Source organism: Aulonocara stuartgranti (genome assembly GCF_965226115.1).
Source record: "Aulonocara stuartgranti genome assembly, chromosome: 19".
NCBI classification, from domain to species: domain Eukaryota; kingdom Metazoa; phylum Chordata; class Actinopteri; order Cichliformes; family Cichlidae; genus Aulonocara; species Aulonocara stuartgranti.
The window spans coordinates 17,848,063-17,865,131 of record NC_138955.1 but is presented as its reverse complement, the minus strand read 5'-3'; the positions used below and the strand labels follow the sequence as shown (position 1 = coordinate 17,865,131).

General features: G+C 39.8%; 1 protein-coding gene across 1 annotated transcript; it reads left to right on the top strand.

The window, feature by feature from the left end:
* Positions 1 to 2,641: 2,641 nt before the first annotated feature.
* On the top strand, positions 2,642 to 9,401 carry LOC309695815 (semaphorin-4E-like; the record flags this gene model as incomplete). Its single annotated transcript, XM_082516722.1, has 14 exons — positions 2,642 to 2,735; positions 4,095 to 4,240; positions 4,411 to 4,473; positions 4,585 to 4,680; positions 5,621 to 5,720; positions 6,056 to 6,166; positions 6,304 to 6,452; positions 6,565 to 6,740; positions 7,696 to 7,846; positions 7,939 to 8,161; positions 8,259 to 8,377; positions 8,536 to 8,702; positions 8,781 to 8,830; positions 8,959 to 9,401. The coding sequence occupies 14 exons, from the start codon at positions 2,642 to 2,644 to the stop codon at positions 9,399 to 9,401; spliced, it is 2,088 nt and encodes a 695-aa protein (XP_082372848.1).
* Between the last annotated feature and the right edge of the window lie 7,668 nt (positions 9,402 to 17,069).

Genomic DNA, 17,069 nt, shown 5'->3' with positions numbered 1-17,069 from the left:
GGCGGGGCCATAATGTCTACAGAGAGGCGTGGCTTAAATTATGTACATTTGATTACAACTCATTACAGATGTTTTTGATGTCATTTAAAATAAACAAATAAATAAATAAAATATTACAAATTAGTCATAAGTACATGAGGTTCAGGAGGATTAACAGAAATTATATACAATTAAAAACTAAACTTAAAGTGTTAATATTTATAATATTTCACAATAAATTTGAAATGATTAGCATGAGGGGGTAAAATCGCCATAGTTTCATCACGTTTCGTCAGTACTTCCAAACAGTACTTCCAAACAGGGAAAGAAAAACTGAAAACTTCAAAGCAGCTTTAAAACACTAACAGCAGTTAAGAAGCTAATCAAGGGTGATTTTAACCCCCTAACCCTACCCTTAAAACTATTCTCAAAATTCTAATATAAAGTCCACACATGTGAAGGCACCTTATTTTCTGGAAATAGTACTGCACTTTGAATATAAACATTATGTAGATAATAGGTATTGATTTGCAAATAACTGTAAATGAATAACTTGAGGTTATGATATAATGATATACTACTATTCTATAGTGTTATCTTATCGTATGTGTTATCTTTAAAGATATAGATATATACTTTCCAGGTCAACTTGACAGAAAAGCAAGGTGAAGTGTAAATGTTAACTCAAAGGTCAAATGTGAGATGATATTTAAAGGCCGTAGAATTGTGAGCATAGTCTCGAAGATAAAAAAGACATTTTATGAAAGCTTCACTAGAATCCCCACAAATTATTCCCTGTATACCTATATGCAAGAAACATAGTTTTAAATAGTTGTATATATATATATATGTTTAATATCAATTTGACATTGAAATCAATCTATTGACTTTGAAGGAGAGGTCAGAGGTCAAATGTGACCTAATATTTTAAACCTTTATACGGTGCACTTGTAAAAATCACAGTTTATAGTTATAAGACATTTTTTTGGGATCAATTTTCTTCCAATAAATCATAGATTTGACCTTAAAGACCCTGGTGGATGTAAGCCAGATTTCAGTGGTTTGTTAACATGACTCTACTTTACACTCCTACCAAGTTTTATCAGAATTCATTCAAAACCTCTCCCGCTGTTGTATTTACATACAGAATGACATGCCTGCACCCATGCACGTACGCAAATGCTATCAGAAAAATACATCCCCCCCTTAGTGGAGGTACTTATTATGGCGTCACAAGTGCAAGATGGTTTGATATCAAATGGCACCACATTCTTTAAACAATAAAAAACTCTGTGTTTGACGGAAAAAAGAACAAAACACTAGACTTTAATTTGAATCTTGGCCGTGTTTATCCTTCCTTCACGTGTCACATCTGTCTGTAGTCCATCACACACAGTGACAAACAGAAAAAGCTGAAAACACTTCCCAGTCGTCTGAGTTCAGGTTGAACAGCATATCTTCAGGCACGTATTCTGTTTGTTGGCACAGGAGCAAAAATTCCCATTAAGTAAGCTGCTTATTATTCCACTGCAGCCCCAGATTTAATAAACACAATTACAAATCGCAAAGAAATCTTTAATGAGCTTGATAAATGATATGGAGCAATCTTCTTATGTGTCGTATCAGATTTTTAACTAATTATGGAACTGTGGCTTGTCATATGTGTGCAAATAGAAACACGAACATGCTCACAAGTCTTAAAAAAATCATCCACTTAATATGAGATAAAAGGTGGTGCAAGTTCTCTCAGATTTCTTTGTGGATTCATGTCTTTGCACTGCCCTGTTAAAGGCTTTCAGAACACATTCTACAAGATCACGAGTTAAGCATCAAACCAGCTTTCTGACTCACTGTCCTTGTGACTGCGATCATTTCTGCTGAAAATACAGTCTAGCTACCCCCTCTTGTGGCGCAAGGTTGGAATGGCAACAAGTGAAAATTGCTGTGTAAAAATAAAGACTGAAGACCTGAGACTGATGGCCTCAGGAACACATAGTAAAGGGTCAGGAAAACAAATGTCAATGAAAATGTTGATAGAGTTTGGGTGCTGCTAATTGAAGAGCCAGACAATATAATGATATTAATGATATTATTAATAATAATAATAATAATTTGATATCTTTCATTTACTTTGAAATGTGCCCAGTCTCTAATTATAAGTGTTCGGACCGTGCATTGCACCTGAGTGATGGTTACAAGGAAACAACACATGGCTTTAATTAAATGCTGATTATTGCCACTAATGACCTAATGTTCTCTGTCAGTCATTTGTCTCTCCCCAATGATTTCATTTGGACAAACATGGTGCCAAGGCCCTGACATGGTATACCATTTAGACTATCACTCTGCATTGCACTATTGATGTCAGTAACTGCATGTACCTGCAAAAAATAATCAAAATAAGTTCCAAATACGTGATTACAATGATTCCTCTATGGTAGTGGAGCATTTGTGATTCCTCTGGTTCGGCTGCCACACACCAGCAACTGCAGTGAGCCTGTGATGGCTATGTATTACAACAGAAACTGTGATTTCCTCACTATTTTCTTCTCCGAAGTGCCAGTGGGAAATAAGCAGCATGCATTACACTGAACGTTTGACCTAATCTGTGTCATTTCAACTTGATGGCCATTTTGCTATTCTCCCTGTCTGATAGGTTACGATGACGCATCCTATCACATTCTTTTACTGCTTCCTTGTCATGAGTGAAGGGCTTGCATCAAGCAACACACCCCGCAGGAGCGTTCCCTTCCAAGGTAAGACATCTTATTTACATGATAGTTTGAAAGAGAGCCTAACAGCAGTACACAGTGACTAATGAAGAGCAAATTATTTTATATACTATGCAGTGTGATATATATATATATATATATATATATATATATATATATATATAACACTAAAGGAGCTCTGCTGGAGAGATGGAAAATATTAACAGAAGATGTTGGTGTTTTAAAGTTGGTGTCAGAGATCACTGCCTAACATTTCAGTCCAGGTCTAGATTTGGTGATCGGATAGGTAGGTATGAAAAATGTGTTATTCCCATTCCTGATTTCCTTTTATTGTATGTTTGTCACACAGATTTAAATACATTTAAAAATTAATTTAAAAATGTAAATATTAGACAAATATAACATAACATAGCATATATTAGACAAATATATTCTACTCCAGATGTTATTGGAGACACACCTTTTAAAAGTTCAACTTTTGTCTGGTCAGTCCACAGAGTATTTTTCCAAGTCTTGGGGATCATCAAGATGTTTTCTTGCAAAACTGAGATGAGCCTTTACCCGTATGTTCCTTTTGCTTAGCAGTGGTTTTTGTCTTGACTGACTTTAACTGAGGCAAGTGGGACCTGCAGTTCCTTGGATGTTGTTATAAACACCTTCATTAAAAAACTTGCTTGTGTTATCTTTGTCTAATATTTACATTTGTTTGATGATCTAAAACATTTAAGTGTGACAAACATACAAAATAACAGGAAATCAGGAAGGGGGCGAACACTTTTTCTGCAGCACTTTATAATCTGAAGCGCTGTCTCTATAGACTGGCTGTCATCTTGCTAGACACCAGTTCTATCACGATTGTAATATTTCATCACATGATGAAAGGTTATCACAGAATAATCCTCTATTGTTATGCAGTGACCTTTTATTTTTGGTAACAGTGCACCCACATCATGCCAGAGCATATCAGAGCCACTGGATCCCCTCACTTTAGGTGTCAAGGGTTCTTGTTTCTCCTTCAAATCCATTGCATACACCATCATGCTTTAACAGTCATGCTAATTGGTTTCTGGAGCAATGTCACTATTATTATTATTATTATTATTATAATAACCATTATTATGCAGCTAAAATTCAGCTTTTTGACCTAACCTAGGCAAATATTTGTAGGGTCACCTTCGACAAAGCATTGATATACATATATATTACAATATATATGATTAAGAATATTCTAAATCAAAGCACACAGTTATAATAAAACAGGCATTTATGCATTTTTGTTGAAAACTTGATAGACTACGCAACATAACACATCAAAGCGGACATTATTAAAATGCATGGGTTTGAATGATAACCTCAAGCTCCTTGTCCACCTGTCTGCCCTAGACATAAACTTGAAACAGTTCAAAGAGTCTGGCTTTGACAGTTTGAGCTCTTTGATGGTAAGAGAAGACATTGGGCAGCTTGTCCTTGGTGCCAGAGGGAAAGTGCTCACCCTTAGCTTGGATGACATCACCAAACAGACCAGCGAGGTATGACCTTTGTTTGTCTGAGTAGACCGCTGTGCTCTACTTCAGAATGGCGACCCCTTTTTAATGTGAAAGAATTAATCTGCAGGTTTCAAAATACTCAAATAGAGAACCATAAGAAGCTTGTCAAACATAAAAGAGTCTTGGTCATTACCAGTAGTTTTTTCTTCCAGAATAAATGGGCTGTGAGCTCTGCAGATAAAGACCTCTGTCAGATGAAGGGCAAGAGTGCTGAGGTATAGTAAAAAGTTAGCAAATATTATCAGCTCTACGTGGAGGTTTTCACTCCCAAACACAACTTACAGTTTGGGACTTTATTCTTTTATTTTTGTATGGTCTTCCAACAGGAATGTGATAACTTTATCAGGACCCTGCACACAATGGGGGACAGTAAAATGCTTGTGTGTGGGACAAACGCTTTCAACCCTGTGTGTGACTATATGGTAAGTATCTTTGTAAAAGCAAACTTAGAATACACAGGACCAAACGTAAAGACATGGATATGCCACTAAATCAGGAAAATAAAATATCCGAAATGGGAAAAGAGATGATGAATATATTTCCAAAGACAAGCATCGGCTTGTGTTTCAATTTGCAGCTGGAGCAACAGAGCAAAAATATATAAAATTAACAATTTAGTGGAAATAATGCATAATATTCAAAGAGACACCGTTTTATATAGTGTGGGATTTATTTTATTACTTTACATCTTCAACAGTAGAATATTAAACTTCAGGGACTGAACTGTCATCTATGGTTGCTAAATAGCTTTATAGATAATCTTAGCCTAACTGTTTGTACCATCATTGTAAACAGTCATATTGTTTGCAGCATTATATTTATTGATTTATTTATTAAGGAAATATAAAATGAAGTGCTAGTTGGTGATCTTTAGATGAAATCGGAGGCTATTAAAAAAGGTTTGGCAGAACAAGGTTATTTAACCTTATTACAGTTCATAATTAGGTATTTTAGTAATAGAGAGTCAGAGATATTGTTTCGATTTTTTTATTTACCCTTTGGCATGAAAATGAATAAGGCATGCTAGTTCACTTGGCATGAAATTAATTACTTTTGTTACTTACAATCACACACAGAGAAAGTGCAGGACACATGAGGAAACCAGCAGGACAAATACTATACACACGGGAGACTAGAACAAATGTGTGCACCTGAACAACAACACAAAAACTCAGCTTGAAAAAATAAAAATGAAAACAAGAAACAAAAGTCAAAAATATGACAAGAAAATGCAATACTACACCAAACTCTGCCATTACTGTAACAGCTTATAGTACTTTGTAAAGTTTAGCATGTAGTGAAAACACTGTCCACACTGATTAATAACGTGAGACCCTTAAACATGATTTAATCTTTTAACAGACTTTAACAAACGGAACTCTCTCCTTGGAAAGAAAAACACAAACAGGTCGGGGGAAAATTCCTTTTGACCCCTACCAACGCTTTGCGACCTTTATGGATGGTGAGTAGCTGTATGTATTCTTCTTCCTTTGATGAATAATAGTCTGGCATAAGAAAGAAGAAGAAGAAGAAAGTGTGTACATTATTGTACTTTATTGAGCCCCGTGGGGAAATTGCTCTCTGCATTTAACCCATTCACTCAGTGAAGCAGTGGGCAGCCATTGGGCGCCCGGGGAGCAGTGTGTAGGGACGGTACCTTGCTCAGGGGTACCTCAGGGTAGCTGTTAAGGGGAATCGAACCCCCGACCTTCCGATCATGGGGCAACCACTCTACCTACTGAGCTATCCCTGCTGATGATTCCAGAAAGCTAAAGCTTTTTCCTCTCCACTCAAAAGGTGATACTTTGTACTCTGCTGCTTCGACAAACTTTCTGGGTACAGAATCGGTGTTCCAGAGATTCGGACTAAACCCTGTCAAGACTGAATTAAAACGCTCCTGGTTAAATGGTAATTTCATCTTTCTGGACATGTAACCCAATTATGTACCTCATTATAAGGTGTCAGATACCTGAGACAGACCTTAATAGCTCCACCTTGTAAAACTCTTAACTATTTGATCTCATATTGTAAATGGTTTGACCCAGATCCCACCATGATTTCCATAAGCCTCATTGAAGCAAGCAAAAATAGCAGCAAGGGTGAAGATGGCAACGTGTTTCTGTTCTTCTATGAAAATGCTGTGGAGGAACTTCACGGCAGCATCCCAGTGTCCAGGATTGCTCGTGTGTGTAAGGTAGCTACTGTAAACTCATCTGATAAAGAAAATATCAAGGCCATGTTCGTGTGCAATAAATGTCTTTGTAACGTGGCACAAATGTTACAATTGTTTATGGGTTTGGTTTTAGAGCGACTTGGGGGGCAAAAGGACACTACAGCAAAAGTGGACTTCTTTCCTGAAAGCCAGACTGAACTGTCCATTTGGAGATGTTGGCTCACCATCTTTGGTCCAGGATGTTTTTCTCCTCTCAGACGAGAATGACTGGAGGAACAGCGTCTTCTACGCCACATTCATCTCCAACTCGTAAGCTGTGTTAATTTGTATTATAGCATCATTATTTTGCATGTACAGTACTGATAAAACCAAAGCAACAGTATACTGTAATGACTTCATGAGTTCAATGTTCCAGTGTAGTTTGATTAAATGATTTTTGCGACTGGGTGATGGATGTCCAGATAAATATATAAAAGGTGCCATTTTTAGGTCAAAGTGAATTAATTTAATCAAAATCTTGCACGACAGCTCAGGTCATCTCATCATAGCTTGCAGCAATTGTTCACTGCTAGAAATATGGTGGTGCACCATGTTTCTCTTAGAACTTTCTGTAGTTTGTCACAAAGCCACCTAGTAAATAATCTCAGGATTAAATCACAAGGCAGAGTAAAAGTGAACAAACACAAGAGACAATAAACAACAACAGATACCACAAGCTGGCTGATAATGATCTCAGAGGTCTAGTATCTCAAAACTAGCTATCAGAAAAGGAAACAAGTCCAGTGGGTGAAGATGTATCTCCATTCACAGCGGATCATAGAAAACCCCTACTTACTGATGAATCAGGGTTAGAGATTTAAGAAAAGGGTGCATGTAAAGAGATGAAGAAGAGAGAGAGTGACACCACAGTGGAACTACTGAAGAGGGATAATTGGCCCAACCACACCTAACAGCTTCAAAGAACATTTCTGTAGCACTAAATTAAGGCGGCCAAGCATTCCTGACATTACAAGAGTCTGTTTGGAACATTTTCCAAGTCTGCAGGGAAAATGTGGTTAATATGGGCTAAAACAGCTGCTGTCATTACATGACAAAATGAGACATACCAAAATAAATTTAATTCAGCTTTTTCAAGTGAAATATTAGAATTATTTTCTGAGATAAAACATTTTGTGTTAAGTTGCAAACAAATACCAAGTACAGGTATAAGCAGTGTATCAGCAGTCATATATATGCTGTAGGGATTTTTTTGTATCTGTTGCAGGGAGCCCTCCTGTGATTGCAGTCACTCTGCTGTCTGTGCATACAAGCTGTCAGACATCAGCCAGGTGTTTAGTGGGAGGTTTCTGACTGAGTTGGATACTGGGAACTGGGACATATACACAGGAGAGGAGCCATCCCCCTACCCTGGTTCAGTGAGTATTAAGCCAAACTTTATATATTAACTGACTTTTTCCTTTTAAATAAAAAACAACATAATCTGACTTGCTTTCTGTCATATACTCAGTGCATTGATGATGAAATGCGTGCCAGCGGCCTGACGAGCTCTTTGAACCTCTCAGACACAACGCTGTTGTTTGTAAAGAACCACCCTCTGATGGAGGGTGTGGTTTCACCAATGACTGGCAAGCCTCTGCTTTTCAAGCCAATGACGCATTTTTCGAACATTGTAGTGGACCAAGTCACGTCACTGGATGGACAACAGCACCTGATTATGTTCGTCGGCACAGGTGCACATTCATCCATGCCAGTAACAAAATCACACAAGACAGATGAATCACACTGACAGATGAAGCTCCATGATGGATTCATTTCTCTTTCCCACAGATACTGGTTGGCTGCAGAAGGCGGTGAAGTTTGAAGGTGAGGACGGGCGTATCATTGAGGAGCTGCAGCTGTTTAAAGAGCCTCAGCCTGTGGATTTCCTGCAGCTTTCCTCCAAGACTGTAAGGTTCACTAATTTTGTCCAAATGCAAAATTAAGCTGGGAAATCTTTAACTTGAGTTTAATGGCTGTCTTACTCAGCTCTGAGCAGTAGTAATTTAAATATGCTTGTAAAGAGATGGCTGTGAACTCGTTTTGTTTGTTTGTTTTTTCCCTGTAGGGCCATCTGTACAGTGGCACCAGTAATGCAGTTGTTCAGATTAATCTTAGAGACTGTAGCCGCTACACATCATGTGATGACTGCCTTCTTGCCAGAGATCCATACTGTGGCTGGGACCAGATCAGAAGCCAGTGTGCATCGGTTTTTGGTGCATCAAACTCATCAATGTAAGCCAAATTACTGACCATGCTAAAGAGCGAGAGTGCTAAGCTTTGGACTAAATGAAGGTTTTTCCCTCCTTCTAGGATTCAGAGTCTCAGTAATGGAGACATCACGATGTGCCCACCCTCTGAGTGTAAGTGCAGCATTCATTCTCTTGCAGTGCAAGCAAGTGCAGGCTGACAAAAACAGATCACTAATTTTTACCATTTACAACAACATGGAGATATAAAGAGCTTTTGTTTTGTTTGATCTGTCCCTCAGCAAAAAAGAAACCTGTCACTGTCTACTTCAACGTCAACATATCTCAGCTCCTCCCATGTTCCCCTGACACCAACCTACCAATCATCTGGTACTTTTCTCACAACGTCCTTCATTTTGGTCCACAATTCACTGTATTGAGTCTGGGTCTCATCATCAGACCTTCCTATTCTGATGCTGGACTGTACAGATGTGAGACAGTAGAAGCAGTGAAGGGCAGAGTCCACAGAAAAACCATTGCTCAGTACCTTGTTAAGGTTCACGACACTGATGCCATTATGACGAACCTGAGGGCTGCTGTTTGCATAATGGCTGCTGTTGTTTCCTTGGTCTCATTTTCCAAAGCTGTGTTTATGGTGATTGGATACCTAAAGTCAAAAAAAGGAAACATTCGACGTGGCAACAAGAACTGCAACAACCATCAAATGAGGCCTTGTAATTATTAGGAACCAAGCACGTTAAAGATGCATGGAGGAAGGCCCGCTTCAAAGTGGGAAGGATGCTAGCACAAAAGGACACCGGCAATAGCATCAGTGTTTGTGAGATCTCAGACCGGTGCTCTTCTTCTACTCCTCTACCTTTGTTACATTTAATGCAAAAAAAGGAAATAAAAAACAGACCATATGAAAACAGTCATGGAATTCCAAACTCAGCATCATTACACCCACTGAAATTGTTACCTCTTCCAAAATACAGTGATTCAATAAAATGATTGGACATTATATTTTATTGTCATATTTGTGAGCCAAACAGTGCCAGTGTCGACCTATGGACTTTGGAGTTTGTGTATTTTATCTATTAGGCACAATGTTATGTAATTTATCTTGACTTTTATCTGTTTTTTTTTTATTTCACAGCTTTTGCTACATTTATACTAAACCAAAGTAATTAAATAATAGAAAAACAATTCCATCCATCCATCCATCTTCATCCGCTTATCCGAGGTCGGGTCGCGGGGGTAGCAGCCTAAGCAAAGAGGTCCAGACCTCCCTCTCCCCAGCCACCTCCTCCAGCTTGTCCGGGGGAATACCAAGGCGTTCCCAGGCCAGCCGAGAGATATAATCTCTCCAGCGTGTCCTGGGTCTGCCCCGGGGCCTCCTCCCGGTGGGACATGCCTGGAACACCTCGCCCAGGAGGCGCCCAGGGGGCATCCTTGCCAGATGCCCGAACCACCTCAGCTGGCTCCTTTCGATGTGGAGCAGCAGCTGCTCTACTCTAAGCCCCTCCCGGATGGCCGAACTTCTCACCCTATCTCTAAGGGAGAGGCCAGCCACCCTTCGGAGGAAGCTCATTTCCGCCGCTTGTATCCGCGATCTCGTTCTTTCGGTCACTACCCACAGCTCGTGGCCATAGGTGAGGGTAGGGACGTAGATCGACCGGTAAATTGAGAGCTTCGCTTTTACACTCAGCTCCCTCTTCACCACGACTGACCGGTGCAGTGTCCGCATTACTGCAGACGCAGCCCCAATCCGTCTGTCGATCTCCAGCTCCCTTCTCCCATCACTCGCGAACAAGACCCCGAGATACTTGAACTCCTCCACTTGGGGCAGGAACTCATCCCCGACCCGGAGTGGGCACTCCACCCTTTTCCGGCTGAGAACCATGGCCTCAGATTTGGAGGTGCTGATCCTCATTCCCGCTGCGTTACACTCGGCTGCGAACCGCTCCAGTGCGAGCTGGAGGCCCTCACCCGATGAAAAACAATTAAATTACAGAAAAACTCTTGTTTTTGCTTTTTTCCAGTAAGAAAAACAAGTCTGCATAATGACCTACGTGAAAATTTTCCTGCAATTTTGCTTATCACAGTTTAAGCCCAAAGAGTCATGTTGACATATTTTTTTTCATTTAATACAGCAGCATTTGTTTATAATGTAGAAAAACTAAGACCTGTGGCTGAAAGTTCACTTCGCTTTCTTATTTGAAGATATGTCAGAATTAAATTTATACTTAAGCTTTACACTGACAGAAAGAGGAGTTTCACTGGTTGAGCATTGATGCAACAGCTGAGATATGATGCTATATAAATAAAATTGAATCTAATTGGTCCAACTTGACATCAAAGTGGGTCTTATGTGGCCCACAATGTCAAATGAGTTTGACATCTCTGCCTTATGATATTTAAGGACTCCGCTGTAGATAAGAGACATTAAAATGTTTTTTTCAATTAAAAACCTTCAAAAATAAAAATAAAGCACATGTTTCTATGATTTTGTATCTTTGAATATTTGACTTTAACCAGCGTGCAGGCCTCTTGTATCACCACAAAGTCCATTCTAATCATACAGTATGCATGTTGGAAGCTGCTACCGTATCACATTTCTTTTTAAATACTCAATTAAGGATGATGAGGAAAGCTTTAAGTACATTTTACATTTCCTCTCACCTGCAATGATTGGCTGAGCTGTTTGATGGCATCATGTATAAAGGAGTAGGCTGCACTGGTTGCTAGCACAGCATAATTCAGGGCACCCTCAGCTTTGTGTGCTCAGCCTGTAGCACAGCATTCAGAAATAATGGCAGCTAGTCCATCCAGCTTCTCACTGTCTGCAGTGATTATTACTGCAGCTATTGGATGACATATAGCTGTCACTGTGATTATGGCTCCAGTCATTGCTGTGCTTTGGCTGTTACAACTTTGGCTTTGACACAGGAGTTAATGGGTGTGTGCATATGCAGTGGTGGTTGGGTTGGGTGAGTGTTAGATTGAAAGAGCTGTGTGTGCGCTCTTATGCTGTGCATTGCTAACACACCTGTCACAGAAGCGCTGTAGGTTCGGATAGCAGTACGGGTAGGCATGCATACAACAGCATAGATTACACCATAGAGCTACAAGAAACAACAGCCAGGAAGAACTGCTGTGCTCTCATGCAGCAGCTTTTACAATGAGAAATAAATGCCACATTATCTTACCACATAACTTATAACACATAAGCTGTTCATGTGGATCAGGATCACAGTAAAAGTCTAGATGAATATTGCCATTCGTGATTCCTAAAGGTCAACTATTCATTTTTTTTAAACTTTCTGACATGTATGTATACGGCTATAATAGTAGCTGTTCATATGAAACATGGCTAAAGTTTCAAATAATGAGCTCAACATTTGTACATGAGCCAAAAAGCTCAGGCTTCACACTGCTTTAAACACTCTTTTTTTTATCCTGGATTTTTATCTTGTATAATCATCATGTCAGCTCATTGATCTGCCAAGGGCGCCTAACATTACAAGTGCTAGTAGCAGCAGAATTATTTATTTCCTTGCATGTTGGCACCACATGCCTGTCTGGAACGGGGTTAAGCATCACTCCATCAGCGACTGGATTGGACTACAGCCACTATACGGGTATTCATTTTCTACATCAGTATAGTGCAGTACCACCAGCAATGCTGATCCACATGGCTGCCCTCTATGTTGCTTGTTTACATCTTCCTGTCACAAGCAGAGAGGAATTGAGATGTTGGAGCTGGGAAAAAGCACTATAGGTCCTCTTTAAGGGGCTTTGTAATTACAAGGACTGGCTGCCAAAATATTTGTCCTTGCATCATCAGTATCCTTTAAAATGAGTGTAAAGGTGAGTCCACCCACCCCAGTAGATCAATGTGAAAACAACCTTCTGGGTTTAGATAACAGAAAGCACTTGAGGACATGTGCCAGACTCACTTTGCTTCATTAATCCTTCTGTAAGCTGTTCAAATCCATGCTTCTCACTAGATGGCAGCATGGGATGTATTTGGAGAAGCTGTGTGTTTTTTATCTGCAGCCGCTGAGGAAAAAGGGGGAGGAAAAAAGAAACAACATTAGTTTTTTTAAAGTGGCCTTGAACTGAGCTCTGTGGTGATGGTGTAATTAGTTCTCAGGGGAATGAAAACTGCTCTCTAAATGTCGGCTGGTTCTCCCTTTTCTGTCTGTCTTTTTACTCTCTTTCCCATGTGCCTCAGTCATTCTCTCCTCCACGTCTATACCCAGTGCTTTTTCTATTCCTTCGTCATCGCTTTTCCCGTGCCTCTTGTAGACTTTCTCCCCTCAACTCGAAGGCAGAAATGTGACTGGAATAGTTACTTTTTCCTTTGGAAGCATTTTGTGAAAAGTTAACTCACATATGTGAATAAGTAAATAGAAATATGTTGAAATTTGGAGATGAGAGGAAACATAAACCGGAAAACATTGATTGTTGTCTGTAATTAGACTGAAGTGACTAAACCGGATTTATAAAAGGAAAGATAATGAAATGCCATTGCAAGCACATACATGAAAGACACATTTAGGGACTGCATCTGGGAGTGTGCGATTTAGGATTCAATTATACAGCTGTTGTAATCAGATAACTTCACAAATTTTAAGAGAGAACCTGCTGCTAATACTCATCTGTATAACTGTATCTGTAAGTGTGTCCAGTGTTTATGCCTTGAAAAACATCACTGAAGATGAAAGGTTTCCTGTTGGCCACCAGCCTTGCATTGATTATTCACAAGTGAAAGCAGATAAGCACTGCATAGATCAGTAGAAGTTCAGACGATACCATTTCCACAGTCAGAAACATTGGCCTGTAAACCACAGTCCCACTCTGATTTCCTCAAATAGTTATTTCAACACACAAAATGAAGAAATGATAACCCCACTTAACATTCTTGGTATACTGCACATATCACTATCATGTGTTGGTATCATTTGCTGCCACAAGATGGCAGTCATGCATAACTATAATGTCCAGTTAAGTAAGTATAGTATTGAAATCTGCCAACTACTTTTTTTTTTTTTAAAGGTGTGTAGTTGGTCAACTCCAGACTATGTTATCTAAGAGGTTCAGTTGTCTGCCAAGGAAATATGGGAGTCTTTTAGTTTACTGAGTGCGCTAACGTTTGAATAGTTTTGAAAACTGCTCTGAGATCACAGCTACTGCCTTAAAAATAAAATAATACAAAACACTATGAACAGCTCTCTGTTCTCTGTGTGACATCTTGTTATACTTCTTTTCCACACAGTAGAAAGATCTGCACCTCTGTTAGTTGAGGAACACACCTCTTTGGATCTTGGTTTCCAACCTTCTTCTCCATGGGGGGGCTCTCTCTGCATGTAGCATTCTTGATCTTGAGGATTGCTGTTGTAGTGGCACATGCCATTTCACTGGTTTCTGTGATGCTGGTCGTGGGGATGGTGTGCAGGGCTGTGATAATGTATGTAAGCATTGTGTTGGAACTTTGTCACTGAGCTGGCGGGTGTTTGTGTGTTTAGTCTGGCTGCAGTCTTCATCCTCAGCTCACTTGTGTTCCCATTGTGGTTTGAGTCTTCAGCTTTAATGGTCGATCCCTTTTTTTGATGCCGGACCACTGAGGTCCCAGCTGCTTCTTGGTCAGATTGGATGTTGTTCTTCAGCCCATCCACAGATTTGCTGTTTAAAAGGTGGATCCAAATCCAGCTGCTGTTGATGTGCCAAACAAAGGGGTTACTTTGTTAGGGACTGGCTGCACTACTTGAAGCTGATAGGAAGGCAAACATAACCTGAATAACCACTTGTAACTGAGCTCCACAGAAGAGCATCTCTGAACACAGAACCTGGTGAACCTTGATAGAGATGAGCAGCAGAAGACCACACAGTGTGCCATTCCTTTCAGGTAAGAACAGGAAACTGAGCTAATGCTAGCACCTAAACTGGACAATAGAAGATTGTAAAAACATTGGTCAAAGGAGTTAAACTAAAGTACAAATGCTTTCAAACCTTCAGATGTGCAATCAAGAGCTCTATTTGCAGCACTGTTCAAGTTTACTTCAGTTTGTAGGGACTTTGCACATGAGCATGCCATGCATAAACTTTGATGTGAACACATTGTATAGCCTAAGAAATCATCACTAATATGTTTCGGGGCGTGACAGGGCACTACCACATGATCATGCATACCCTCATTCATGACATCAGGTTTCAAAGTCCAACATGGAGGCAAGTGTTGGGTGTAATGTATTCCACAATAACACATTACTATTATCACTTATATTGAGAATATAAGTTACTGAACTAAATTCAGTAACTTATATTGCAGTTACAATTTCATCATTACTTGGATTCCAAAGATTCTTTAGTTGTCTGCATACCAGGTGGACAGAAAAAATATATATGTTTTTCTTCCATCTAATTTCACTTTGTATGGAGGAGGTTGGTCTAAAAGTTATAAGGGGTGGACACATGGACATTACTTCACTTTTATTGTATGACAGGATGAGAGTGCGATGGTAAAATGCAATCTGGGTCCAGGACAGAAACAAAAATGTCTATTACGACCAGTGTTGGGACTAACGCGTTATTAAGTAACGCGTTACAGTAACTACGTTATTATTGTGGTAACGAGCACGGTAACTAGTTATTATGCCAAAACCGGGAACGCGTTACTCGTTACTGGGATTTAGATAGGCTCGTTATTCGTTACTTCGTGTGGTGGCTATGGCGAAGCTTCCACAGATTCAATAACATTAGCAAGTGGTGGAAGCCAGCAGTGGATGAAGGAAAAGGGAGGCAAGAGGAGAGACCCGAAGCGGCCGCTGGTCCGAGAGTGTCAGGTGAACTGAACTTCAGGTAAGAAGTTATAACCTGCAGTCCATCTGGGTCAGATATAAACCAAGTTTAGGTGGAGTTTATTTTCGTTATGCTGACTTTTTCCGTACTGCGTGCTAGCTAGCATGACGGAGTTTCTATACAGCTGGGTGGGTGCTATGAAGTTAATGATGTTGAACTTTATTTTGTTCATAAGGTTAATTAGAGTTGCCAACCGTCCCGTAAAAAACGGAATCGTCTCGTATTCAGAGAAAATATCATGCGTTTCGTATTGAGGTGAAAAGGAACACAGTTTGTGTTTCAGCTACAATGAAAAAGACACAAAGCTGGAGTTATTCTGTGTTTACGCTGCACAGCTGCCTCTTCTTCTCTCATCCTCTCACCCTCCCTCTCCTGTTTCTACTTCAATCATGAAACTGATCAATGATCAGCTGATCGGCTTTTCTCTCTTGTTTATTTATCGCCCACTTTGCGCCAGAAAAAGGAAACCAGCGGATGTCACGGTAAACAACAGCAGCACATTTAAGCTTGATCAGCTGTTGTTAGAATTTATTTAATATTAATTTCTAGTATCAGCTGATGTTGGCTGGAGCCACAGCTGTAAAGCTGCTGGTCATGATATCGGTTTGGTTATGTGGTGAGAGGGAAACATGAGGATGAAACCAGGACATGTCCTTACTGAATCATCAGAGCTGTGATGGAGAAACAGGTTTACCTTTTAGGTGACATGAATGAGTTGAAGGGAAGTTATGAACTGTTTCTGAGAGACAAATAACACCAGGATCCTTTTTTAGGTAGCTGACAGCTGGTAACTGTGCAGGGGCGGATCTAGCAAAGTGTTGCCAGGGGTCCATGTAGGGCATTAACAGGGAAAGGGGGGCACAAGGAAATACTTTCTTATTCTCATTTAAAATGTCTCACTTTTAAAAAAAATAATTATCTGAGTCTTGCAACAAACAATTGATAGATTGATGCATATATACCATCAAAACAGTGTACATCACTGTCACAACAGTGTTTATTTTCATTCAAAGGCTTTATGATTTTTCTTATAATGGTGGGCTGGTCTCTAGTCAAAATGCCCGGGACGATTTTTTTTGTCCCAGTCCAGCTCTGTATGCAGCTCATCTGCAGTCTGGTGTTGCCTACATCTTCCTATTCAGAAGGCAGAATTTCCGAGTTCTGAGTACAATCGAAAGCACCACGACTGCAGTTTTTGTGTTGGATGTAAAAAGTGAGGATAGAATGGCTAGGATAGAATCAGGTGTGGGATTTCTCTCGTGGAAATGTGCACATTATTTTTTCCTTTCTATTGGTAGGTGGCACAGTGCACTTGTGGCAAGTAAGCAAGCTAGAAGACTGGCAATCTTGCTGGGTATCCAGTTACGGAAGCAACACATTAACAAAAGAATTCTGAGTAAAACCAAAGTTACTTTCCCTAGTAACGAGTTACTCTGAAAGTAACGAGTAACTTGAAGTAACTGAGTTACTTTTGATAGAAGTAACTAGTAATGTAACTAAGTTACTAATTTAAAGTAACTTACCCAACACTGATTACGACTCAACACCG